This window comes from Mesoplodon mirus (genome assembly GCF_964341445.2).
Source record: "Mesoplodon mirus genome assembly, chromosome: 8".
NCBI lineage: Eukaryota > Metazoa > Chordata > Mammalia > Artiodactyla > Ziphiidae > Mesoplodon > Mesoplodon mirus.
This window is the reverse complement of record NC_138984.1, coordinates 69364901-69392316: the sequence shown is the minus strand read 5'-3', so window position 1 is coordinate 69392316 and position 27416 is coordinate 69364901. Positions and strand designations below refer to the sequence as shown.

At 37.1% G+C, this 27416-nt stretch overlaps 1 protein-coding gene across 5 annotated transcripts in view; it reads right to left on the bottom strand.

The window, feature by feature from the left end:
- Nucleotides 1-875: 875 nt before the first annotated feature.
- The window catches only part of ARL6IP6 (ARF like GTPase 6 interacting protein 6), a gene marked incomplete at its 5' end in the record, with an annotated part of 37392 nt that continues 10851 nt past the window's right edge, over nucleotides 876-27416 (bottom strand). The window contains 2 exons of one of the 5 annotated variants that reach the window (XM_082629965.1): nucleotides 876-2286; nucleotides 22988-23120. In XM_082629965.1, coding sequence (XP_082486091.1) covers nucleotides 2193-2286; nucleotides 22988-23120 — 227 coding nt within the window. In that variant the 3' untranslated portion in view covers nucleotides 876-2192. Of the gene's footprint in view, nucleotides 2287-4660; nucleotides 4741-9431; nucleotides 9496-20135; nucleotides 20215-21706; nucleotides 21761-22987; nucleotides 23121-27416 lie in introns of those variants that run through there. The other 4 variants (XM_082629961.1, XM_082629962.1, XM_082629964.1 and 1 more) reach the window with 4 other exon arrangements.

Sequence of the window (27416 nt, the reverse complement as noted above, 5' to 3'; positions counted from 1 at the left end):
ACCCAACCATGCTGGCACCCTATTCTTGGACTTCTAGCTTTCAAAACTGTGAGAAAAGCAAATTTCAAGAATGGCAGGGTCACCACTGGGCTTCAGGGACTACTGGAATGTCATCAGTAGCATCAGTGTCAACCCTATTCTTTCCCACTGAGTTTGGCTAAACCCTGGCTGCCAGCATCTCCTGGGCTTGTATCTTCCCAGCTTAATTTACCTTAATTTCAACTTGAAAAATCCTGGGAAGGGACTGGCCTAATTTAAGTCATGTCTCTATTCCTGTTGCAATCACTGTGGCTAGAAAAGATAAGAAACTAGAATTGGCTCAGCTTTGGTTAGGTACTTATCCTCAATCACTCTGCTAATGAAGCAGGATAGTTTATATCTGGATTCTATGTTAGACTGGAGAGAGAAATTTCCCAAGAAAGAGTGCTAGTCCAAAAGAAAGAGAGTTCCAGAAGAAGTATCTTACAGATATATATCTATATTATATATAGATATGTCTTACAGATATTTACATGTAAAGGGTCTACTATATTTTTCTTAGTCATAAGACACAAAGATCTGGAAGAAACTATCCAAATTTGATGATGGGGTGGGGGAGGGGGGACGACTTGGGAGGTGGAGAGAAGAGCCCTTTAGAGCCAAGGTTAGGGGGAAAGGAGGAGGTTAGGCGAGGAAGGCAGGAAGTGAAAATAGGTTCATATGACAAACGCTCTGGAAGGAATACTTAAGCCATGGGATTTGTGTATATGTATGTATGTATATCTTATACCTCCTCCCATATTAATCTAAACACTTCAGATAATTTAAATTAGAGCAGCATTTGGCATTTCCAATAAAAGGTTTTTGAATAGTAAAAAAATGTTAAGACTTTTAGAAACATTATTAAATCATTTACTCAGTAACAACAATCAGCAGATAACAGGAACACACTGCAGATACTCATTTCCCATTTGGCCTGAATAAGCAGTTTTGCTACACAATGCTATCCTAATGTAGGTTTTTCTGTGGCCAGGGAAAACAGTATTTAAAATAGTCCATCTTTCTAGAACTGAAGTGACTATTCTAAACAGGTATTTAGAAAGGAAGTGGGAACAATTAAGGCTTAATTACTATGAAAAAACAGAGCAGCACAATTACAAAAGAACATTTAAATAGGAAAATAAGGAAACTATACATTAAAAAATTATACATGTACACACTGTATCAAAATACCTTTTCTATTTTGGTAACCAAATTTTGGAGATGAAAAACAAACTAGTTCAAGCATTTCTAAACATAAAAACTTCAGGTTTATATTTATTAAAAACAAGATAATATCAGTTTTGTTGAAGTAATCATATATACACCATGGTAAGTATTTGCAATTGTGAAAATGGAAATAGTGAATAGCTTTAAATTTCCTGAATATTTTCATGGCTTAAATAATTAAACTTTTTTCAGTTTTTTTTGTTGTTTTTTTTTAAATAAGTTTACTTAGTTTTAAACTCAGGCCAGTGTGCTTTTCTTAGAAGACAAAATACTTATTAAAAATGGTAGGTATTAAGGTTTGCACGAGCTAAAAAATAACATTTACATTTGCCTAGATGTAACAATTTAAAAACATACAAATTCAAGATATAGTAGGAAAATATGTAAAAAAACACATAAAGAACCATAGCCCATTAAAAAATATAACTGCACCTTCTATATATCGAAAACTAAATATTCTGATTTAAAAGTAGCTTCTGTAAAATGTCAAAGTAGTAGGCATTGTTTGCTTTACTAATATAATGAATAAATAAGAAATATTTCTAAAACAGTACTATCAGTATTTCTTAGCAAAAATGTAGTATATACATATACATGGAAAGGCAGGCATTGACACAGGATGTTCTGCATCCAAGTTTTCGGGTTTGAGTTCCATTAAAATGTTTTCTACAACTTATAAGGACAATGCATACAAAAGTAAAAAGATGAGGTAAACATCTTACACTTTTAAGCATTACTTGAAACTTAACACGTAGATATTCCCAATGCCTAGGCTCTAGAACGATGCTTAAAAAGTCCTCCATAATGATGATGATATGACATGTATCTGAAGCACATAATGAGCAGCAGGTTTCTTGGTCTTCTGAGTAGGCAATGATGTTCTTCCCTGTTATTACAAAGCAATCATGACTAAGTTTTGTCAAGAATATTGCTTCAGTGTGGGTTTACATGAGGCACCAAGCTACAGTAAGAGCAGCTACAATGCCATTCAAAATTGCCATACTATAGCCCATGTGGAAAGAATGTCCAGTCAGTTTCCTAGAGGGAGAAAAAAACAAACGAGAAAAGGAAAATGTAATTTGGTATAACAAAAACACCATCAGTTTTTACCGAATATGCTTACAATCTGGAAACATGTTTCCCAAATATCTTTTATACATTAATATACAAGTTAAAAAAGAGTATCAGACATCTTCAGAATTAGTAATAGATCTCAAGCTGTCAAATGTAAGTCTTGGTTATCAAATATAATTTTTTCAATTTCATTACTTAGAGTAAAATGCTCAGTTTGATCCCTATAACTTCTTTACTGTGCCTCATAATCACATGTGTGTACCATCACCTAATTCTAAGGTACATATCTTGTTACATTACAAGCATGTTCTTTCATTTAAATTAGCATTGTGTTTCCCCACTCTCTTGTACTCACTTATAACTTAAAATACATATTATTTCAAGTATTTGTCCTGTTTGTACCATTTTTTTAGATTACATGAAGGAATTCTACTTTTTCTTTGAGCACTAAAAACAGCACTTGTCCATATGTGAGTCACAAATCAGATTATGTCTTTTATAGACATTTCAGTTCTCAACTTAATAGGTTACTTAAGTGGCTTTCAATGAGTTCCTAGGTGTCAGCAAAGACACTGTTGAATTGTTACTATGAGCGCCAAATAGCTCATGTGACATTTGTTCCCTCTATCAAGCAGCAATTTTACTTATTTTACTATATTTTCTTAACCCTCCTTGCACTAACTGTATTGCAGTAATACTCTTTGCTTATCCTAATAAGGATGAGACATGCTGAAAAGAATAGAAGGTAGGGTCCAACTGGTGTCAGAGGCAGAAGAGAATCTTCTCACGGGAGCAATCCAAATCAAGGACATAGGAGGAGGTACACACCAGCAGTAGTAAGAATGGAAAGTCATAAGTAATAAGGGCCCTGGGCTGAGAGGGTTATCATTCCCCTTGTCCTCTTCTTTCCTAAGCACAGATCAAAGCCAGGGAAGTACTTAGATCAAAATTAACATCTGAAGACACCTCATTATAATGATTTCCAGTCCAGTAAGATCAGTGGCAGAGAGTAAAGAAGATACTCTCTTTGAAGAACAACCCCGTTGCATTCACCTGAGACTACAGAAGACCCTGATGTATCCTGATGGCCCCCTGTTCTGGTCCATGGGAGTTATTATTTACTCTCTCCACTCAATCTTACTCAACTGGGACTAGTTTAAGATGCTTCTCATGTGCCATTAAGGGCTAATCTACCTAGCTGTATTACCTACTGTACGGTAAAATAAAATAGATACACTAAATGCTTTGCTCCTTTAAAAAAAAAGAATTCCTCCAAAAATTGATTAGTGAAAAGAAATCTAATCATAACTATCAGCATTATCAGTCACTGTAAAAAATAATAATACTGACCTGAGAACATTTAAATTCATACTAACAAAGTTAATCATGGAACAGAATTTCAGGAGTTAATTGTTCTCTTCTACTAGTTTGAGACCCTGCATTCCCACAAAAATAGAAGAATCTCTAAAGTACAGTTTACTGAACTTTAGGAAATTATAATAACTACAATGTTGATATAATTGAACTTTACTGAGATATACAAGCTCAAATGCTTAGTGACCGTCACAAACCAGGCACAACAAGGAATTCTAATGGCAATGAAGAAATACTCCAGAGCAGTGGTTCTTAGTCTTTCTACCATCTCAAACGCACCATACTCCCACTGGGAACGTTGTAGCCATTGTCACACATGTACTGCCAGGCAAGGGACTAAAAATCTTTGACAAATCGCTTGATTTAAAGCTCCTTTTCAAACACCCACCATGATTTTCCTCCCAAGGAAGATACAGAGAACCCCTGGTAAGTTTTCCCTCCTATGCCTCTTGTGATCTTTGAAGTCCTGTAAAAAGCTGAAGGTATCTTGATTCCCCTTTGTCAAAGCCTTTCATTTATTTCTTGTAGAGGGCACATTTTGAACTGAAAAATTATAACTAAGTATGGTGCCTATTTTACTCAATCTCTCTTTATATATATGCATTTTACTTTTTAAAGTATACACAGTAAAGCGCAAATGCCTAACATATATACAGATCAATGAATCTTTATTATGGTATACCCTCATGTACCTACCACCCAGATCAAATACAGAACATTTCTAGCACCAGAGAAAGCTCTTTTGTTCCTCTTCCCTGTCAATATCCACCTTCCCTCCCTCAAACCCTCAGATAACTACCACACTGCTATCATGATGACTTGTTTCACCTGCTGTTGAAACTCCATTTACATGGCATCATGATGTATTCTTTTGTGTCTGCATTCTTTCTCTCAGTAGTGTTTGTGAAATTCATCCATGGTGCTGTACACGTAGCACTGGTGTGTTCTTCTGTATTAAAGTTTAGTACTCCATTGTATAAAAATACCAAAATTTATTTATCCATTCTACTACTGGGAATTCAGGTTGTTTCCAATTTGGTGCTCCTATAAAGAGAGCTATTATGAACATGATACTATGTACACACCTGTGGTGGGTGGTAAGCATCTGCACTCATTTCTCTTGGGAAGTCCGAGGAATGCAATTGCTGGGTTATAAGGTACATGTATGGTAAATGTGGCTTTAGTAGAAAGCATCAAACATTTCCCCCAAATAGTTGATTCCTTTACACTTCTACCAACATATGAGAGTTTCAGTTGCTCCACAGTGTCACCAACATTTAGTATATTATCAGTCTTTTTTAATTTTAATGGACCTACAGATTTTGTTGTTGTGGTTTTAAGTTATTTTTCTAATAACTAATGTACTTATTGCCCAATTATTATTTCATACATAAATGTGACCGAGAAAATAAATTCATGATGCAATTCTTTCCAAGTCATTCTCTCCTTATACCTAAAACATATTGTACAGATTAATTTCCCTAAAATACTCCTTTGCTCAAAATGCTTTTTTGTCAACTGGATATAAAATACAAGTGAGCAGAGCAAATAAAAGAGTTAACAAGGTTAACTTTCCTTAATGTCAATTTTCAAAGATGTGGCAATGGACTAGCAAATGAGATACTGTGGTATAAAGGGAAAAAGACAAAACCAGGAGAAGTGAACTTACACACTTAAGATTTCATGGTTATCAAGTAAAGGGCTGGATCAGATAAACTTAAGATCCCTAACAGTTTTAAATTTCTATGACTATTCAAGTTGCAAAGACAGAATAAGTAAAAACACTTGAATGAGATTATGTAGGTTTTTTCCTACCTATTAAAATAGGTTAATTCATCAACATTACCTGTGCTTAAACTGAAACAATGATGTAGGGAGTATAACTATCAATACATAAATATTTTAGTCACAAAGAATCAATCAAGGAGACACACAAATATAATGAAAATTAATATATGACCTCATTTAACATACTAATCCAAAATTTTAAGGCCTGACTATTCAGTTGACCATTTAAAAATAGGTAGAAAAATACACAGAGAACTCAATGACAAAACCAGAATGTTTCCCGAGTAAATGTTAGGATTCCTAAATGTGGATTTTATTATCCGGAGATAAAGTTCTAGTCCACTGCAATACATTTCTGAAATCAATATGGAAATGGGAGATATTGTTCAATAAGAAAAAATTACTAGAGAAAATATGGTTACAAAGAAAGTCTCATTATAATAGAACTATTTCCATGTCCTAAAAGATTAGTTATAAAAAGGTACTATTTTGTTTTAGTTCTAAAGAACTGCCTTCTAATAATAAAGAATCCTACAAAAAGGTACTCATGTGGTTCCTGTTAGTGGTTAAGAGTTCGAGCTCTGTAGCTAAACAGAGATGGTTTGAGGGCCAAGCTTTGCCACTTACAAGGGGTATGAAGCCAGAATTGTTTGACCTCTGAGCCTCAATTTCCCAAAATGGAAATAAAAATAAAATCTACCCTTATAAAGTTGTTATGAGAATCAGGTGTGTGGCACATACCAAATGATCAATAAATGTTAGCCACTATCTAGTACAGAAAAGAAAGCTTAGCTACAGATGAGATTTTTAAAAATTCTTTTCATCTTCTACTTCAACTCTTCCTTCCTTCTAAGTAAAACACCTAAATCTAGACCCATCCCCAATCCAAAACAGAGAAACAAACAATAACATACAAGCAGACTCAGGAGGTGGAGGGAAGAACGGGACTGAAGAATTATAGGTTTGTGTGCATTTCTGCTTGGTATTACCCTCTTCCTATGAGTTCATAATCACTCCTCCCTTTATAATTCACTAGGGAACTCAGACTTCCACTATTTATATCTAGATTTTGTAGTCTGGAAATGTACTTTCTAGCAATATATTTACATTGATATTTAACAGAAACTTGTAAAGTGAATAAATCATCATATACCTTAATTATTTTCATTTATTCAGGAATGGAATACATTTCAAATTTAAGATTCAAATTAATTCAATGATTCTGGCAATTTAAGTGACTATGCTCTTACTTTTGAACCACAAATAAAAGCACTGAATAAGCCACTGTCAAAAGTTTCAAATAAATTACCTTTGTTTATTTAAGAGAGAGACCAAACAGATTAGCAGCTCTTTTTTCATTTCATGTTGTTTATTGTTTTTACTCTAACCTTGGTTTGGCTGACTCCAAACTGAATCTCTGTACTACATACTAGACTCCACTTTCTTGAAATCTTCAATCCTTACCATATTAATTCCTGTATTTCCTTTCCCTCGCATATAGTCCCACATTTCAGACATGTTTTTATGACAGAACTCCTGCAATTTAATACAGTAGCATCACTGCCAACTGATTTTGCTCTAAGCAGAAAGCTCTCTGCTTGCCAGAATAAGAAATTATATTAAGGTCCTACATTAAGAACCAGCTGGCTATTTGTTTCTGTGTCTGACTGGCTCAGTAGGAGACAGGATGAACTAGCTGGTACTAATCCATTCCTTCTTCACACACCTGAGCTGCCTTTTATTTCTCATTCTATACCTAGCCAAGAAATCTCTAATTCCTAAAGAATTTTAAGCTGTGTGAGCTTGGTTGGAGTAACTATCAGTTCTTCATCTGGAGTCAAAAGTTCTTAACCCAAACCCAAAATCTGAAAGAAAATACTAAACCTCATCATATTTCAATCACTTACCAAGCATTTTTTATGTTTCTTTCAGAAACACAAAATGATACAACAAATTATTTACAGAAATTGCTGTGGAACTGTGTGTATTCCAATTAACTTTACCAGTGTTATTTAAGAAATAAGGGTTAGAATTTCAAAGAGAAAGCTTTCTTCACTGAGGAAATGCTATGTCTCTCATTAAGAAAAAACCAACATATATTACATTCACCCTTTATACTCTAAAGTTCTTTATTTTATAATTTTCTTAACTTTCTTTCCATTATTTTACTTCACCAAAATTTACAGTATGAATTCTCTATATCAGGCATTATATATGGGAGACAGAGAAGTAAGCAAGAATCAATGTTGTCCTCAAAGATGTGTCTAGTGACAGTGTGCTAAGTAAAGTTCTGCAGACAGCATTACCTGGAAGACAAAGGAGCCATTCGATTTGTAGAAGGGGAGAGATTTTAAAGAAGAGTCAACACCTGAGCTAAAACTGAGTATGATGAATTTAGAGTTCTAAACAAATACAATATGTGCAGAAGCAACACACAATGGAGAATGCAGGAAATGGTTAATAGTTTGGTATGGTGAGAGTGAAAGACTTGGAAAGCTAACTTTCCTTCCACAGGGTGTTTAAACATGGCTCTATTATTTACAGGACTACTTCAGCCTACCTGGAAATCTAATTCCCCATCTTTAAAATAAGGTTAATAATTCCTCTCTTTAGTGTTCCTGTGAAGACTAAATGAGATACTATTAACCACTTGTTGCAGTGCCTCCCATTTACTGAGCACACGATCATAAACACAATAAATGTCAACCATTATTTTTTATCCTTGACTGGCTGGAGTTACTGGGGGAGAAGGAAGAACTGAAGGTGATGCCAGGTTTCTCATTTGAGTTACTGGCTGGATGAAACACCAATCAGCATGATAGGGAACCCAAGAGAAGATACAGGTCGGTGGGAAGTAGGAAATAATGAAGTCAATTTTAGATGTGCTGAACTGCAAATACCTGTGGGACACTGAAGTAAAAACTCCCAGTAAGCAACAGGAAATACAAATGAAAACCAAAAGGAAGATTCTCAGGACAGAGGCTTAAGACAGGCTAGACAGACTCAGAAATCTTTGGCCAGACTTCTGCTACTCAAAGTAGTAGCTTATGAAAAGGGATTCCACAAGTGAGAAATAGTGATCAGAAAGCTGGACAGAAAACAAAACAAAACAGGGAGTGATGCCAGAGAAATTAAGAAAGAAAAGCATTTTGAAAAGTAATGATAAACAGTTTCAAATAATGGATTGAAAAAGGAATGTTAAATTTTGTAATTAAGAGTTCTGCAGTTAATTCAAGGAGAAAAATGGTAGTGTAGGAGTGAACGCACAACACACGTGGTAGCAACTACAGTCACTGTGAAACAGGGACTATCTCTTCTCTAGTCTTGTAAGATATTTAGCTATGGAGAGATCTGGGCATGAGGATTTTTTTCTCTAACACAGGAGAAACTTGAATGTTTAAAAAATATCGTAACAAGAATATTGGATATAAAAGGAAAGGCTGAAGATATATGAAAAAGGAAGGTGCGGTGGGAAGGGGGGGGCGGTGGATCTACAACAAAGGAAGTAAAATTGGGAGAACACTTTATTCTGAGATAAGAGGAACGGGTGGTATGATGAAAGTGGATGTAAATTTAAGTTCATAATCATGAAAGGGAGAGGGAAGAAGCAGGAAGTTCTCTCATGATGACCTTTCATGAAACTGGAAGTGAAGTCCACTGAAAACTAAAATGCAAAGTGAAGATTTGGAATAGCTACAGAAAAAAATGGGAAAGGGATGTAAGACGGACAGATGGATGATGGATAGGGCTAGCTAGTAAGATTCTAGTTCAGACTACAAAGGTTGTGAACTCTAGTTATTCAGATCTTACTTGGGATGATTCATCTCTGCCTCTTGATCCTTTTTATATGGAACAACACAGCCCTTGGCCTACTTTAGAATGGATTTGAGGTCTTCTGCTATTTCAACATTTCGTTAGTTCCAGGCTCTCTCCTACCTGACCTTTCTTTGACCTCCATAACGTTGCAATTTTACAGGGCAGGCACTTCATCCTTCCTTCTCTGTACAGGGCCTGGTAAAAGGAAGCTAGTTTTACTTATAGTTCCTAGTCTATTTCTTAACCCTGAAAAATTCTTCCCATTCTTGGCAAGGAAGTAACTTGCAGACTCGCAATCTAAAAGAAGTGAGTAAAATTAATACAATGGGTTTTTTATAACTGTCTCATTTATTTTGTCGTAATTTTTTTTGCAGTACGGGGGCTCACTGTTGTGGCCTCTCCCTTTGCAGAGCACAGGCTCTGGACGCGCAGGCTCAGCGGCCATGGCTCACGGGCCCAGCCGTTCCACGGCATGTGGGATCTTCCCGGACCGGAGCACGAACCCGTGTCCCGTGCATTGGCAGGTGGACTCTCAACCACTGCACCACCAGGGAAGCCCTATTTTGTTATAATTTTAAACATCCTCAAACTGTAAGCTTTCCTGTTCGTTCAAACAGCCTTTAGCCGACCTTTCATCACTACTTTATCATCATCATTTATTCATTAAAACTCAGATATTCAGGAAAAGTTATTATGTTTACCATTTAGGTGTGCAGTAATTATTATAAATTAGTATAAATTAGTGTAAAATGAGATTTTTACAAATGTGTTACATCCTAACAACTATAAAACTAACCTGAACAAACAAGCCCACTCCATCTTACATTGAATATATATAAACATATATATACTTTTTAACCAAAAATTAGAAATTTTTTATAAGCAATATCTAATTTCAGAGTCGTCTCCTAAAGGAGGGCTTGGCAAACGAAGGTACACCTATCCTGCCACCTATTTCTTTTTATTGGAACATAGTCTCACTCATTCCTTTATGTATTGTCCTTGGCTGCTTTGGTGCTACAATGGCAGAGTTGAAGAGTTGTAACAGGGACCACATGGCCCACAAAGCCAAAAATACCACTTGGACCCTTACAGAAAAAGTTTGCCAAGTTTTGTCCTAAAGCCTTCCTCTTCAAAGTGTACTCCAGAGATCAGCAATATATTGGCATTGACTGGGACTTTCTTAGAAATTCAGAATCTCAGACCCCACGCCAGACATGCTGAATCAGAATCTCTCTTCAGCTAGAACTTCCGGTGATTCTAAGATCCTCAAAGTGAATACTACCACTATGTGGAAATATATAAATTAGCAAAGAGATTTCCCAGGAGATCATCACTTGAAAAATCTATCCCAACTGCTTTCCACATGAAAATTTCAAAAGCTACTATAGTTTTAAACAAAAAAAATACATAAGTTGAACAAACACTTAAAAAACTTGTTTGTTTCATTGTATCATCATGTTCCCATACAGATTTTGACTTCTTTAAAATGTTATATGACAGATAACTCAAATAAGAAATCAGGTAAGAGACTATGCAGGAATTAAAAAAAAAAATTCTCCCATTTGTCCCTCTCTTCTTTTTGTATATATTTACCTTGCTAGGACAGTGGCTACACATTGGATGTATTGTGTAAGTGTGTATGCATATATACATTTGTATTTCTTTCTCTTTTTTTTTATACATTTGTATTTCAAAGTAACCTGTCAGGATAAAATACAGCAAAATATTTTTTAGAATGAAGTGCCAGAGAATAAGACTAAAACCATCATGTTAGCTAGTTTACCAGATTTTAAGGTATAGTTATATTTGGGTGGAGTGATGTATTTCAAATGCATACACCACACAAACCATATACACACATACATAGGTGTGTGTATATATATACACACACACAGTCATAAGGTTTTAGTAATCAAGACTACAAATATAGAATTATTTAAAAAATATGTGTGACATGATTATACTATGATAAAAACAGAAATATTTGCATGTGTATAGATTTTTTAAAAATCTGAGGTATAATCTCCAGTCTGTTAACACTAGTTAATTCAGTTATTTAAAATAAGATTTTACAGCCTTTAACTTTCTGAGTTATATAATTCTGTGATGCATGTATTAATTCTGTAATCATTAAAAAAAAACAGTAAGGGGAAATTTTAAATCAGTCACTGTCCTAGCAAATAAATTTCTCAATTATTATTTAAAATAGAAAATGCTATTAAAATATAAAGTCGTTAGAAAAATGACTACTGGCTTCAAGGTTTCATGATAAATCTGAGGCAAAGATTATCTGGAGAAACATATACTTAAAAGATATAAAAAGTGAGGAAAAAAGTATAAATGTATACACTTAATGTTGAGCTATAATGTATCATTCTCTTTTTTTTTTTTTTCTTTTTGCGGTACGCGGGCCTCTCACTGTTGTGGCCTCTCCCGTTGCGGAGCACAGGCTCTGGATGCGCAGGCTCAGCGGCCATGGCTCACGGGCCCAGCCGCTCGGCAGCATGTGGGATCTTCCCTGACCGGGGCACGAACCCGCGTCCCCTGCATCGGCAGGCGGACTCTCAACCACCGCGCCACCAGGGAAGCCCCTATAATGTATCATTCTTAATACCTAGCAGCTGATGTTGAACATTTTGAGCATTTACTCCATTGCCTCATTAGCCCTGTGATTAGGCTAATGATGTGCATTATGAATAAGTATCAGTTATAAAGTAGCCACCATTTTAATGGAGCAAGTTGATTTATCAATCTACACGATATGTTATAATGGAATTCAAAATTTCAGCTTTAAGGATTATCTCATTTTTATTTTGTTTTCCCCATATACTCCTTTATTATCCTTTTAATGTCCATGGGATCTGTAGTGATGTCCCCTCTTTAATTTCTTTTTTTTTTAATTGGAGTATAGTTGCTTTACAATATAAAGTGTGTTAGTTTCTACTGTACAGCAAAGTGAATCAGCAATATGTATACATATATCCCTTCTCTTTTGATTTCTTTCCCATTTAGGTCACCACAGAGCACTGAGTAGAGTTCCCTGTTCTATACAGTAGGTTCTCACTAGTTATCTATCTTATACATAGTATCAATAGTGTATATATGTCAATCCCAATCTCCCAATTCATCCTACCCCCCACTTTCCCCCTTGGTATCCATATGTTTGTTCTCTACAACTGTGTCTCTATTTCTGCTTTGTAAATAAGATTGTCTATACCAATTTTTTCAGATTCTACATATATGTGTTAATATATGATATTTGTTTTTCTCTTTCTGACTTACTTCACTCTGTATGACAGTCTCTAGGTCCATCCATGTCTCTGCAAATGACCCAATTTCATTCCTTTTTATGGCTGAGTAATATTCCATTGTATATATGTACCACATCTTCTTTTTCCATTCGTCTGCTGATGGACATTTAGGTTGTTTCCATGTCCTGGCTATTATAAATAGTGCTGCAATTAAGAATGGGGTGCATGTGTCTTTTTGAATCCTGGTTTTCTCTGGGTATATCCCAGTAGTGGGATTGCTGGGTCATATGGCAATTCTATTTTTAGTCTTTAAAGGAACCTCCATACTGTTCTCCATAGTGACTATATCAATTCACATTCCCACCAACAATGCATGAAGGGTTTCCTCATTTTTAAAAGGCTTTCTTTTCCTTAGCACTAAGTTTCCTAGCTATACTGCCAACTTCTCTGGTCCTACTTCTGCTTCTCAAGCATAAGGTTAGTCTTTACGATCTCTTTAATTCCTCTGGATCTCAATTCTGCAATAATTATGCCTCCATATATACACTAAAATCCTTCATCTAGAATTTTACCAACTAGAACTTTTAACTGAATCACAACCCTATGCTTTGCTGGTGTGATATTAACTAACTTAATAACGTACAGGCTCTGAAAGATCCTAACAATGAACACAGTTCTTTAACATGGAATTAAAATGTATACATTTAAGATATCTCTCATTGTACTACAATTCCCTGAAAATCAGTCAGAGAGAAATAAATGTGTATCTGGTTGGATGAAACTGCATACTAACCTACAGTCTACTTTACTTATATGCAGCAGTCTACTTGGTTGCAAACTGAATTATGTCAGACATGTTAACTTTATTCACCAGTATATCGATGTAGCAAAATGCCTTAGGATATCTATCTGTCCTGGACACTACCTTGGTTAGACAAAGTCCTTATTCATTAGAAAGTTAGGCCAAAAAGTCCAAGAAAAATGGGATTCCCAAGCCTTTAGATTTCATGAGTCAGTTTAAAAATGATTTTTTTGGCCTCCCCGGTGGCACAGTGGTTGAGAGTCTGCCTGCTGATGCAGGGGATACAGGTTCGTGCCCTGGTCTGGGAGGATCCCATATGCCGCGGAGCGGCTGGGCCCGTGAGCCATGGCTGCTGAGCCTGCGCGTCCGGAGCCTGTGCTCTGCAACGGGGGAGGCCATGGCAGTGAGAGGCCCGCGTACCACAAAAAAAAAAAAAAAAAAAAAAAGATTTTTTTTTTTTAAAAGGAAGTAACTTACTCCATGTTTTGTTCTCAAACTTGTTTTGCCAGGAACAGGTTTGAAAACCACTACAATCTACTATCAGCATAATTTCATACAAGAAAGAGCATCTTATTATTAAAAGAATAAAAAGGGGAAAAAACAAAAGGATAAAGATCTCAAGATAAATAACAATTACTCAAGAAAAGATAATTGGCAAGCAGTGGTAGGCCATAGTCAGATATCCAGCTTGAAAAATCTCAATTAAGGAAAGGAAAGAAAAGCTCTGGGACTATATCTGCTTTATCATCTGATGTATCCGTTGCTTTAACTAGTAAATTTATACTTATTGCCTATGAGGGTAGACGTTATTGTTTTTAACCCATTTTGGAGAGAGGAAATTAAGGCTCAGAGACACCAACTGACTTTCTCAAAAGCTCTTCTGGCAGTATTTGGAAGTCACTTCCTGACTTATAAGCCCTTTTTAATATACCAGGCTGACTCGTAATTTATAAAGATTGTTGAACACACAGAAAGGGTTCCAAGTTCAACACTGCCACGTACTATCTCTTATGTATTTCTTATCAGTGCTATTCTGTACATATGGATACCCGTGTCTTTTCAGCAGCCCAAACATAACACATTGTAAATTAGCATAAGCAAAAGCCATAGCAAACAGGTGCAAACACTTACTAGCTATATTACTTTATGAAAATAACAAAGAAACCAAGAATATTTAATGAGTTCTTATAAGATTTTGTTACATCTATTTAAGTCTCCATGCAGAACTTTAATAGAATATATTTTATAAGACACGCATATATTTTAACCCTTCACTTCAATAAGCCACAGTGTGGTGCCATCAATACATTCATTAATAGTGACAGCATTACAACTGATGGCTCCAAACAGTCCCTAGATAATGAAACTTCACGACACTCAAATATCAAGGCCAAGTTCTTGATCTGTCTCTTTTGTCAGTAGTTTTTCTCTCCTACTGCAATTAGCCATCTGACATCTGTTTCATCAGTCCATGGCAATAAAGAATCTGATTTGACAAAGAGGCAGCCCTCCAAAGTCTGTATGAAAGAGTCATAGCATCAATTTATTGTGCTCAATGTTAAATCTAGTGTGCTTAGAAAAGAAACTTCTAATTTAAATACTAAATCACCCACTTTTCCTGTCCTTCAAGACTTATATTACTGCCCAAGAACCCATAACCCTGATTTTTTTTTTTTTTTTGCAGTACGCAGGCCTCTCACTGTCATGGCCTCTCCCGTTGCGGAGCACAGGCTCCGGACGCGCAGGCTCAGCGGCCATGGCTCACGGGCCCAGCCGCTCCACGGCAATGTGGGATCTTCCTGGACCGGGGCACGAACCCATGTCCCCTGCATCGGCAGGCGGACTCGCAACCACTGCACCACCAGGGAAGCCCTCCATTATGATTTTACTATTCTGTTTTGTACTGTATTTTAACCCCCAATAATTAAAGCCCCTAATGTGAAGAAGAGCAAGAAGTCAGAGAAGACCCTTTAATAACATAGAAAAATAAACTTAATGTTGAGTAGAAAAAGAGTATTATTATAATACAGCAATGCCACTCCTAAATCCTGAATCTGCTTCCCTCCTACAACAATAGTAACAACAAACACGTTCATATACAAATGTAATGGAGATTTAAATATTTCAGCATCTGATTACACCCAGAACTTTACACATAAAATAACACGTGAAACAGTATCAGATCACGTGTTAATTTTTATTCTGTGTTTACCAAAAAGCAATTCAAATGAAAATCAACTGTTCCCTTTTCTTTCTTACTTCAGATTTACTTTGCAAATACCAAATACCACTGTAAGAAAATACAATTAAAAAAAAAAAAGCTGCATAAAAATAAATTTAAATTTAAACTGAAGTAAAAGCATGTGTTTATTGACATTGAGTGTCCTGATATTTACCAAATACCATTAGTGGTTGGAAGAAGAAACATAAAGGTGAATAACTCAGAGTGATCTAGACAAAAAGACCAAGAGCATCAGCAGTAGATACCCCTGGTTTGTATATTTACTATGAAACACTGTAGATTGCCAATCAAGCAGGCTTTAATAAAGACACTACTCTCTACCTTAGCACATCCCTAGAAATCATGACATAATAATAACCAATAATTGTAAAGGTTCCCTGCATTTTGACCATAAGTGCCACATCAAATAAGTCATAAATACGAGAAATAATACATTTAAAAGCAAATACCAAACTTCAAACTTCTCTACCAATATAAAAGTGAATTTATGCTCTTAGTTTTATAAAACGAATATCCAACTATGCCTTCCAATCTGCCTCATTTTAGGAAATACACAGATGTGACCATCTCAGAGGCACTCAAAGGACAAATACTAACTCTGATTTTGAGTCTAATTATAACAAAAATACAATATTTTGCTTATTTCTGATAATTCAAAATGGCTACTTCATGGATAATTTTGAGGGTTTTGGTCTCTTTTAAAAGCTATCTAAGAAAACTTAAAATGAAGTCTACTTTTTCCTTTAACAAGTATTCCTATATCCTTAATAACTTGAAATACAAGCATTCGTTTTTCCTCCTTGGAAATGAGTCTCTGTGGGTATTACCAGCACAAAATAACAGTCCTATCCCTACAATGAAGTAACACCCTTAACTTATTTAAGAATACTGGCCCTTAAAAAAATTGGTCCTTGAACTCTGACTCTACATAAAAGTACTATAAGATAAACAAACTTAATGACTTATTTAACTATTTTTCATATCACTTTTTATTGACTATTTTGACTCAATTACAAAACTAATGAGCTGTCTACATTGTGCTTTTTGCTAGACTCATCATATATATTATCATTTCCCCAACAAATTTATTTTTAGACTCTAAAGTAACATTTTTACCCTAGCCGGGACCTATTATAATCACTGAGTTATTTATTAGCAAGCTGATAACTATAAACCTGCAGCCACATCACTGCACCACTAGATGGGGCTTGTGCACAGGTAATGTGAAATGCGAGAGCAGTCTTTCTGAAGTGGAGAACTCTGGTCACTGAGAGAAAACAGTGAAGGAGAGAACAAAGAGTGAGATTTTAGGAACAGATTTTAATTGCATTTGGCAATATCGCATAGGCAAAAATTTCATAGAGCAAAGGCCCACAGCAAGTGCCTTTAATTGTCAATAAAATGATGCTGTTTCAATTAGTGAAATTCCTCCTGTTGATTCTTTTCATAATAAAAAGGAGATGGGCAAACAAAAACAATAAACATAGAGTTAGGTGCTGGCTATGACACATGCAAACTATTTGGCTTTGTGCAAGGTACTTAAATTCCTTGGGACTCAGTTTCTTCATCTGTTAATAAAAATGATAACCCCTAAGGATGACTGAGCAGAGACTCAGTTCTCCCATAATCTTTAACAGGAATGTCTAAGATACCCCTAGCAATCCTAGAGTATTCATTAAAAAGTTGTACTTGTTAGGAAAAACGCAACTTTGGTACACATCTCCTATCCATACCTATCTTCATCCCCAACCAGGAGGACTTAAATAACAGTTCTGGTGCTGGGCTTCCCTGGTGGCGCAGTGGTTAAGAATCCGCCTGCCAATGCAGGGGACACGTGTTCGAGCCCTGGACTGGGAAGATCCCACATGCCTCGGAGTAACTAAGCCCGTGCGCCACAACTACTGAGCCTGTGCTCTAGAGCCCACGAGCCACAGCTACTGAAGCCTGCGCGCCTAGAGCCTGTGCTCTGCAACAAAAGAAGCCATCGCAATGAGAAGCCTGCACACCGCAACAAAGAGTAGCCCCCCTGTTCACCGCAACTAGAGAAAGCCAGCACGTAGCAACAAAGACACAACACAGCCAAAAATAAATAAATAAAATAAATTTATTAAAAACTATATATATATATTTAAAAAAAAAAAGTTCTGGTGCTGCCATCGGCCCAGCCTGGAAAGAACCCAAAGATTCTTTCAAGCTCTGGGTTCTCTCTGAATGCAGTATCTTTACATGGGTAGGTCACATATTTATATGCATTAACTCCTGGAAACTATAATTAAAGCAGATCACCATAATGTGAAATATTGATTACGTATACACTGCTAAATTTCCCTGCTTGGAAATCACTAACAACAACCAATGAGTAAACAGGGAAAACTAATGAGAAGTGAACTAAAGATGCTGATTAAATAGTGTAGGAGAACAGGATAATGAATTATAAAGTAGCAAGAAGTGGGCAATGCCTATATAGATACTCCAAGGAATCTAAAGTTACTGCCTCTGCCTCTTTGTTATTAACACTTTAACAGATTTTCAGAAACTAAGAAAATAATTTAAAAGTACAATTGACCCAAATTTTCTTTTCCACAAAGTAACTGCATCCTAACCGAGAAGTTTGCATATTTGACATTGCAGTATACCTTCTAACCCAGAAGTTTGCAAAGTGAGCATGACCTCCATCTTTCTTAAAATATGCCTTTGAAGCCCATTAAGTACCTGACTGAAAATACAACTTGCAAACTTCTTTAACCATCTTATTTCCTAAAGGTCTGCGCCTATGTAAAAGTGAAAGTTTCTAAGCTGTAGCTGTTATGGACTATGTTTGTGTCCATCTCCTTACCACCAAATTCATGTCAAAACCTATTCCCCAATGTGATGGTACTAGAATGTGGGGCCTTTGTAAGGTAATTAGGATTAGATGAAGTCATGAGAGTGAAGCCCTCATGAATGGGATTTGGGATGAGTGCTCTTATAAGAGTCACAAGAGAGCTTGCTTCCTCTCTCTGATCTCTGCCTTGTGAGGATACAAGGTGGAGGCCATGTGCAACCCAGAAGATGGACCTCACCAGAAACTGACCATGCTGGCAGCCTGATCTTAGAATTCCAGTCTCCAGAACTGTGAGAAATAAATTTCTGTTGTTTATAAGCCACCCAGTTTATGGTACTTTGTTACAGCAGCCTGAACTAAGATAATATCTAACAAATATGAAACAGTAAATATAAAAAATTTGTTAATGAGTACAAAGGTTTTATTTCTTTTATTTTTTATTTTTTTTTGCGGTACAAGGGCCTCTCACCGCCGCGGCCCCTCCCACAGGCTCTGGACGCGCAGGCCCAGTGGCCACGGCTCACGGGCCCAGTGGCACGCAGTATCCTCCCGGACTGGGGCATGAACCCGCGTCCCCTGCATCGGCAGGCGGACTCCCAACCACTGCGCCATCAGGGAAGACCTCTTCTTTATTTTTTTTGAAATTATTTAATTTATTTATTTATTTTTGGCTGCGTTGGGTCTTTGTTGCTGCGTGCGGGCTTTCTCTAGTTGTGGTGAGCAGGGGCTACTCTTTGTGGCAGTGCGCGGGCTTCAGTAGTTGTAGCTCACAGGCTCTAGAGCGCAGGCTCAGTAGTTGTGCCACACGGGCTTCATTGCTCCATGGCATGTGGGAACTTCCCAGACCAGGGCTCGAACCCGTGTCCCCTGCATTGGCAGGCGGATTCTTACTCACCGTGCCACCAGGGAGGCCCCAAAGGTTTTATTTCTTACCTCCCCTAATGAATTATTGATCCAAATTGTGATTTCATTAAATGTCTCATCTAATATTTACTACATATCAATAAAGATTATTATTTTCTTCCCTTGAGGAGTTTATGTTCCCAGGGAAGTACAACTAATTGATAGCCATAGTAAACTGGTCTTATCAAACTTTTTTCCCACTTCTACTAATTAGTTTAAAAAGATGCCCTTGTATTTTAATCTGCAAAGGATAGCAAATGACTTTTTTTTAACAAACCAGTTAGACCTAATTATTTTATTCTCTTCATGCCTGATATTCATGGAGTTAGAAACAGGGAATATTTTAAATAATAATCCTAATCTTAAAGAGAAAAAGTAAAGAGAAAAGTCTCTTCATTTTAAGTCTCAATTATCTTGCCTTTCTTTAGTTTCTAATTAGTTAAGCAGACCCCTGTTAATAAATTATCTTAGAATCTAGCCATCATTTATATTAGATTTCCCTTAAAAGATAGATATATATAATGATTGGTCTTAAAAATATATTTAAAACACTGAAAATTCCAAAGAAATATTCCAATAGAATAGAAAATGTTCCAACAAAATGTTAAATAAAAAATGGATTACAAATATGTATATTGTGGTCCCAGTTTTAATTTTTAAAAATATGCTAAGAATGGAAAGATATACATTAAAATGTTGTGGGGCTTCCCTGGTGGCGCAGTGGTTCAGAGTCCACCTGCCGATGCAGGGGACACGGGTTCGTGCCCCGGTCCGGGAAGATCCCACATGCCGTGGAGCAGCTGGGTCCGTGAGCCATGGCCGCTGAGCCTGCGCGTCCGGAGCCCGTGCTCTGCAACGGGAGAGGCCACAACAGTGAGAGGCCTACGTACTGCACAAAAAATAAATAAATAAATAAATATAAATAAAAATGTTGTGTCACTTTCTCTAATTATGGGTTTTTCCATTATTTTTCTTTTTGTTTTTTGAATTTTCAACAAAGAACTTATATTACTTTTATATAATCAAAGAAAATATTTATATTAGCATCACTTTATTTTAGATAACAAAAAAGTACATAACCTATTATAAAGATATTTTTATAAAAGTGTGATACTGCAAAATAATAAAATATATCAATCTGATTTCTAAGAAAATAAAGTCTGAAGATTTCAACTTTCTCAAAAGGTAGAGAAGTTGTTTCCCTGTACAAGCACTCACTCTACTGGTGACATAGAGAATGTGCTTATATTCTGCCATTTCTGAAGTAATTGCATTATTTTCTACAAACACTAGAAGGCAGGGTTTTCACTATAAAACAATTGTACCAATTATCACTATTATATGCCTTTCTGGGTCTGTGGTTTCTGTTAATATGTGATCAAATATCACTGTATTTATTATATGTCTTTTTTAGACTCTACTTCTATTAAGCATATGATCATTTTAAATTACAGTCCGACTCCCATGAGATATTTAACAGCTGATTTATCATATATAAAATTAACTTATCTCTACTTACATACTGAAAGGAATTCAAATATATACGTACACACAATGTACATATTTCACAACTGCATTTTTTGGATTGTATTAACAAATATGTAAGTCTCTGATCTGATACCATCTCATATTAAATTTGAATGACTAATAAAGGCATTGAAAACTGAGGCCCATCTGGTTCTATTCTAATAAAAACACAAAGATCATTTTTAAGAAATTAGTTAAATACCCTCAGAATTCCAGATCCTTAAGAGAACAGAAATGCTTTTCTCTAACTCCAAAAGCTTCTAACATATGAGTCTTAGGAATTCTGGTAGTAGTGGAAGAGAAGCTGAGAGGGAAAATGACATTCCAGGAAGAGAGAACAGCAAGAGTAAAGCCATGGCATCTCAAAAGTTCGTAGCTTATTTGGAGGATGTCAGAATAATCTGATATGTGGCTACAGGAGAGGGTACACTGGAGAAATAGCTGAAGATAAAGTTGGAAAAGTAGAGTAAGGTCACTTGGGGAAGGACTGTTAAGCTATACTTGGGAGTCAGACTTTATTTTGAAGGCAATGGGAAAGCTGCTGAAGACTTTTAAACCAGGGAGAGCTGTGACTAAGATCTGTTTTTAGAAAGGTTATAATACACAGGACAAATGAGAAGAGTGAAAGCTTGTAGTACGGGACTTCAAGGAGTGAAGTACCCTAGCCAAGATCTTAAATAGAACAAAAACACTGTGGGTGCTAAGACAGAGTATTCCAATAACACCTCAAAAGGCAAGAATGACTAGACTTGGCGAAGGGCTATAAATACAGTGAAAAAGGGTTTCAAGCCTTGGTAAGTGAGTGGATACTTATGTCTTTAAGACAAATTGAAGCTTTAACAATTCTAAGTGCCAGGTGCTTTCTGAATCCAGGTTGCAAAATCTACTTAATACCTGGAAATGTACGACTAGAATTCAGGGGAGAAGTGAGATGTAAATAAGTAAAAGAAAAAAAATAAAATTAAGGTTTTTTGTGACTTATGAAAGTAGTCTCAGTATGTCATCTATATCAGACTCATACCCCCTATTAAAGTAACTAATTGATGTCAGTGAGCAGCAATAGAATATAAATTTGAACTGAGAGCAAAATTAACTTAGCAAAATTAACTTTCCAACTGAATGGTACCCATGTAAACTATGGGAATGGTGCTGCACCGTTAGGTATAGTCAATTTAGATTATTAATTAATCATTATCCACTCAAAATACACATAAAAAATGTATTGGCAAGTATGTGATTTATGTTACATTTACAGATAGGGATTTATTAAGATGTTTAAAATACACTTATGCATTTCATCATTTGAAGTGATTAAACTTATTTACAGAGTCCCTCAAGTAGATTTTAGTTTATCTCCACAAGTTGTCCATGGGGTGGGCTGGAACTGGTAGTAACAACAACAGTAACAACTATAATACTCTTGATAACATACATATCATTAACAGAATTTATTTTCTACTCTTCATTCTCTCCCCCCACTCCTTCCACCCTTAGTTTGTAGAATAAACTAGAGGTCTTAGATGCTTTTATTTGGCAATTTATAAAACCTGAGTCTTCCCAATATAAATAAACTAGATTAGAATGCTGATTACTGAATTTTCTGAAACTCTTTGAAACAGAAAATACAGACCAAAGAAATATGATGTTTCACTATGAAACGCATCTAATCTGGTCTAGGCATATAAACTGGGTGCCATAAATGCTTGCTAATTATTACACAAAGTTTAAATCTGAGGAAAATTTCGATCCAATTATTAAGCTGTTACAAGTCTGACTATCTATGCATGAATCTTGTAAAACTTTCATACTGCTAACATTAATTCAGCCTTCACATACTGTTTCAAATGAAATTCCATCCCAAAAGGACAAAGAGCCATCAAAGTCTCTTACTTATTAGATTATTCCTTGAATTAATTTTTTTAGACTACCACTGAATTATCTACATAGAGTTTAAAATATTCTTCTCCACATCTAAAGGCTGAGCCAAGCTGAAAACTTTGAGTCATTTGTATTGTATAGATTAAAGACTGGGGCCTCAACATATTATCTCACAAGCAAGCAGCCTCTTGCTTCTATTTTAGTAGGTTTCAGCAGAATGGGTTGGGAAAAAAAAAAGAAGAAACAGGAATACTTACTTGAACCTGGCAGGTGAAAGAGGAGTAGGAGGAAACATTCCTGGTTCAAAAGAATCAAAATAAGTCACTGTCCAAGAAAAGCTGCAGCAGGAGAATCCGGCAGTTAGGGATATTATAAGTAGAGTCCAGAATCCTTAATGAGACAAGAAAGGGGAAAACTTGAATTATTAACACCAAAGCAATTTAAATTAACCCAGTAGATCATGTTCAGAAGATCACACATATTTCTGATCTTCTAAATTATATGTAAGTGATAAAAGAGATATGAGCGTAGTAGAAGCTCTCCCATGTGGAAGTGTAAAATATTAAAGCACAACTAGAAGTCATATCATTGAATATTTTAATTCAATTATAATTTACTATGTGGAAAAGAGTACAAATTCAACTTAAAAATGTAACTTTTAGCTTCAGTTTTATAAAATTCAACTGTGGAAAAAATGGCAAAACACTTCACTGTTAAAATGTCTTGACCTTTTTCATTTAACTTTGTGATCACAGCTTGCTGCCTTTTATTACTTAGTACTAAGCGATCCCTTTCCATACCATGCACTATTGACATATGAATCAATTTTAGAGTGTCTACTCTTTACAGCTTTCCTATAAACATTACAAACCAATTCTGATTATTTAACCTTGTTCAGTATATAAACAAGAGTTAATGTCCAATTTATAAATGAGTTGGGATCCTAGATTTTATTTTCAGTCACACTGGAGCCGCATTTTGTAAGGGATATCAAGTCAAAAGCACAGTACTACAGGAGCTGCGAGAGAAAAGGGTTAAGAAATGGAAGAATGTGGGGAATAAACAAAGTGACAATAGGGGGAACAATTTAATTGGAAGGATTTTAGATACACATTCAAACTGCCTCAAGACAGTTTACTAAGACACTACTAGTGGTAAGTATGTGTGTCCCAGGCCTCAGTAGTACACAGAGAAAGGAAGGTTGAGAAGACTACAGTAGAGAATGGCTTATGAATTACCAGATTTCCTGGCTGCACAAATGCACAACCAAAGATAGCTTTATTCTAGCAAGAAGCAGGAAAGAAATATGTGCATTGGACCGTCTGTAAACCATTTGAAGCTCAGTAACAGGCTGAGCTGCTAAAAGATACACTCAGAGGAATGAAGTATTAGAAAACAAAGCCAAACAAAAAACTATAGCAAAGTATTTTTGTTTTTTTTTTTTTTTTTTTTTCCTTTTTGCGGTATGCGGGCCTCTCACTGTTGTGGCCTCTCCCGTTGCGGAGCACAGGCCCCGGATGCGCAGGCCCAGCGGCCATGGCTCACGGGCCCAGCCGCTCCGCGGCATATGGGATCCTCCCAGACCGGGGCACGAACCCGCATCCCCTGCATCGGCAGGCGGACCCTCAACCACTGCGCCACCAGGGAGGCCCGCAAAGTATTTTTGAAAGATGAACCTAATTTTTTTCTCCTGATAGCCCCCTTCCCTTACCCCCCCCCTTTTTTTTTTTTTTTTTTTTTTTTGCGGTACGCGGGCCTCTCACTGTTGTGGCCTCTCCCGCTGCAGAGCACGGGCTCCGGACGCGCAGGCTCAGCGGCCATGGCTCACTGGCCCAGCCGCTCCGCGGCATGTGGGATCTTACCAGACCGAGCCACGAACCTATGTCCCCTGCATCGGCAGGCAGACTCTCAACCACTGCGCCACCAGGGAAGCCCCCCTTACCCCCTTTTAAAAAGATAATGGACTTTGTGTTCACTGCCTCAGAAGAAGGATGTGGCAAAGAAAGGAGAAACAGCCCAGTACCTCTTTGGTTTTTATGTTGCAAAATAATTAAGGGAACTAGTAGGATAGATAGAAGCAGGAGGAAGGTAGATAAAGACAAAAGGTCCTGAATAGATAGCAAGGATAATCAATTGACTGGGGTGTAGAAAAAACATTTGTGTAGAACAAGGAGAGAAAGTGAGGGTTTTATCTACAGGTGAGAAAGATTCCCCCAGTTTTAAGAGTGTTATGTGTGTGTTTGCACTCGTGTGTGTATATGGGGAGTCGGTAGTGCCGCTGGGGCTTCCTGGTGGAGCCATCAAGCCACACAACACCAGAGAGGAATTGGAGTGGTGTACACTATCCTGGCAGATGGACCCAGAGCCAAGCTTGCAGATGCCTCTAAGATGGGGCATAGAAACAGCAGATGGTCATGTGCCTGGAAGGTGCTACACCTGAAAGGCCATCTTGACCAGAATGCAAAATGTTTCAGCAGTAACTCATTTGAGCAAATGTCTTGAGGACTAGATTGCACTCCTATCCCAATATCCTTGCACAGATTCTAGAACCTGGCCCAACCTGTGACTGAGTAGAGAGAACCTTAGTAAAGACTGAGGTGCAGGGCCTCCCTGGTGGCGCAGTGGTTGAGAGTCCGCCTGCCGATGCAGGGGATACGGGTTCGTGCCCCGGTCTGGGAGGATCCCATATGCCGCGGAGCGGCTGGGCCCGTGAGCCATGGCCGCTGAGCCTGCGCATCCGGAGCCTGTGCTCCGCAACGGGAGAGGCCACAACAGTGAGAAGCCCGCGTACGGGAAAAAAAAAAAAAAAAAAGACTGAGGTGCAACCTTCCTGCCAACCCAGAGACTATGTTTGGGGACTGCTGTGGAATGATGGAAACTTCTCAGTATCTAAAAAAGTGAGAAAGACACAAAATAACCCAAAATAACAAAATGTGAGGTTCCCTAAAGCCCATCAAGCTTTTTCACATAGGTGCTTTAATAGAACACCTGCCAAATTTAGTACAAAAATATTCTTGAGTTTTCAGAAATGACTACTATTCCATGATCTAAGTGCTTGCCTTACTTTGGACATTTTAGTTATTTTATATTCATTTTGAATTAATCAACAGTTATATCCCTAATAAAACTCAGGTCACAAGGACAGAGCTAAAAAAGTACATTGCAATATTGTGGTCTAGAAGTGCTTATGCTTCTGAAATTACTCAACTCATGAATGAACAAGCAGAAAAGCCACAGAAGTTGGCAATTTGCAACTAAATTTTTAACAAGGCCCTACCTTCAGAATCCTGAAGCTAAAAATTTGATAACTTATGTTCTGTAAACCCATTTTACCAAGAGTTAACATAATTTTTAAAAGGTACCTAAAAATGAAGCTAGTCTCCCTTCCCCAATTTACCAACTCCATTCCTGAAAGCAATCATTTAAGAGTTTATTGTTCATCTTTTGTAAATTTATAGGTAATGTAGATAGTCATGTACAAGAATGGGGCCAGTTATATACAAGAAATGTATATCATGTATGTATTTTCTCAGTTTATTTTCCGCAAATGAGATTCTCAGCAGAAAAATTGTCCTGAACTTTTTCACACAACAATTTTGGAGACCTTTCATATCACTACACATAGCCACAATTCCACTGCATATTTTTTAATTAATTAATTAATTAATTTTGGCTGTGTTGGGTCTTTGTTGCTGTGTGCAGCTTTTCTCTAGTTGAGGCGAGCAGGGACTGCTCTTCATTGCAGTGCACGGGCTTCTCATTGCAGTGGCTTCTCTTTGTTGTGGACCACGGGATCTAGGCACGCGGGCTTCAGTAGTTGTGGCACGGGGGCTCAGTAGTTGTGGCTCATGGGCTCTAGAGTGCAGGCTCAGTAGTTGTGGCGCATGGGCTTCATTGCTCCGCAGCATGTGGGATCTTCCCAGACTAGGGCTCAAACCTGTGTCCCCTGCACTGACAGGTGGATTCTTAACCACTGTGCCACCAGGGAAGTCCCCACTGAATATTTTTATTATTCCACTTCTTCACTATTAAAAACAATACTGCAAGTAACATTCTTGTACTTTAACTATAGTTACACAAGGATATCTGTAACAAATTTCTGAAGGAAGAACTGCTGTGTCAAAGATATAGGTCTTTTAAATAAATACACACATCCTTCTTCTCTACAGTTCAATTTTCATCAGTTGATGATATGATGGGAATTTATCTCTTCCATCCTCTTGGACTCAATATTTTCACCTAAAGCAAACATAAGGGTAGGTGGGAGGGACTTCCCTGGTGGCACAGCGGTTAAGAATCCACCTGCCAATGCAGGGACACAGGTTCGAGCCCTGGTGCAGGAAGATCCCACATGCTGCGGAGCAACTAAGCCTGTGTGCCACAACTATTGAGCCTGTGCTCTACAGCCCACGAGCCACAACTACTGAAGCCCACGCACCTAAAGCCCACACTCCGCAACAAGAGAAGCCACCGCAATGAGAAGCCCACGCACCACAAAGAAGAGTAGTCCCCGCTCGCTGCAACTAGAGAAAGCCCACGTGCAACAAGGAAGACCCAATGCAGCCAAAAATAAATAAATTCATGTTTTTAAAAAAGGGTACGTGGGAAACTCCTATTCTCATCCCTTTACTGGAGTTGTATATTCACTTATCTAATTGGGGAGATCATTTTTCAAAATATATGATT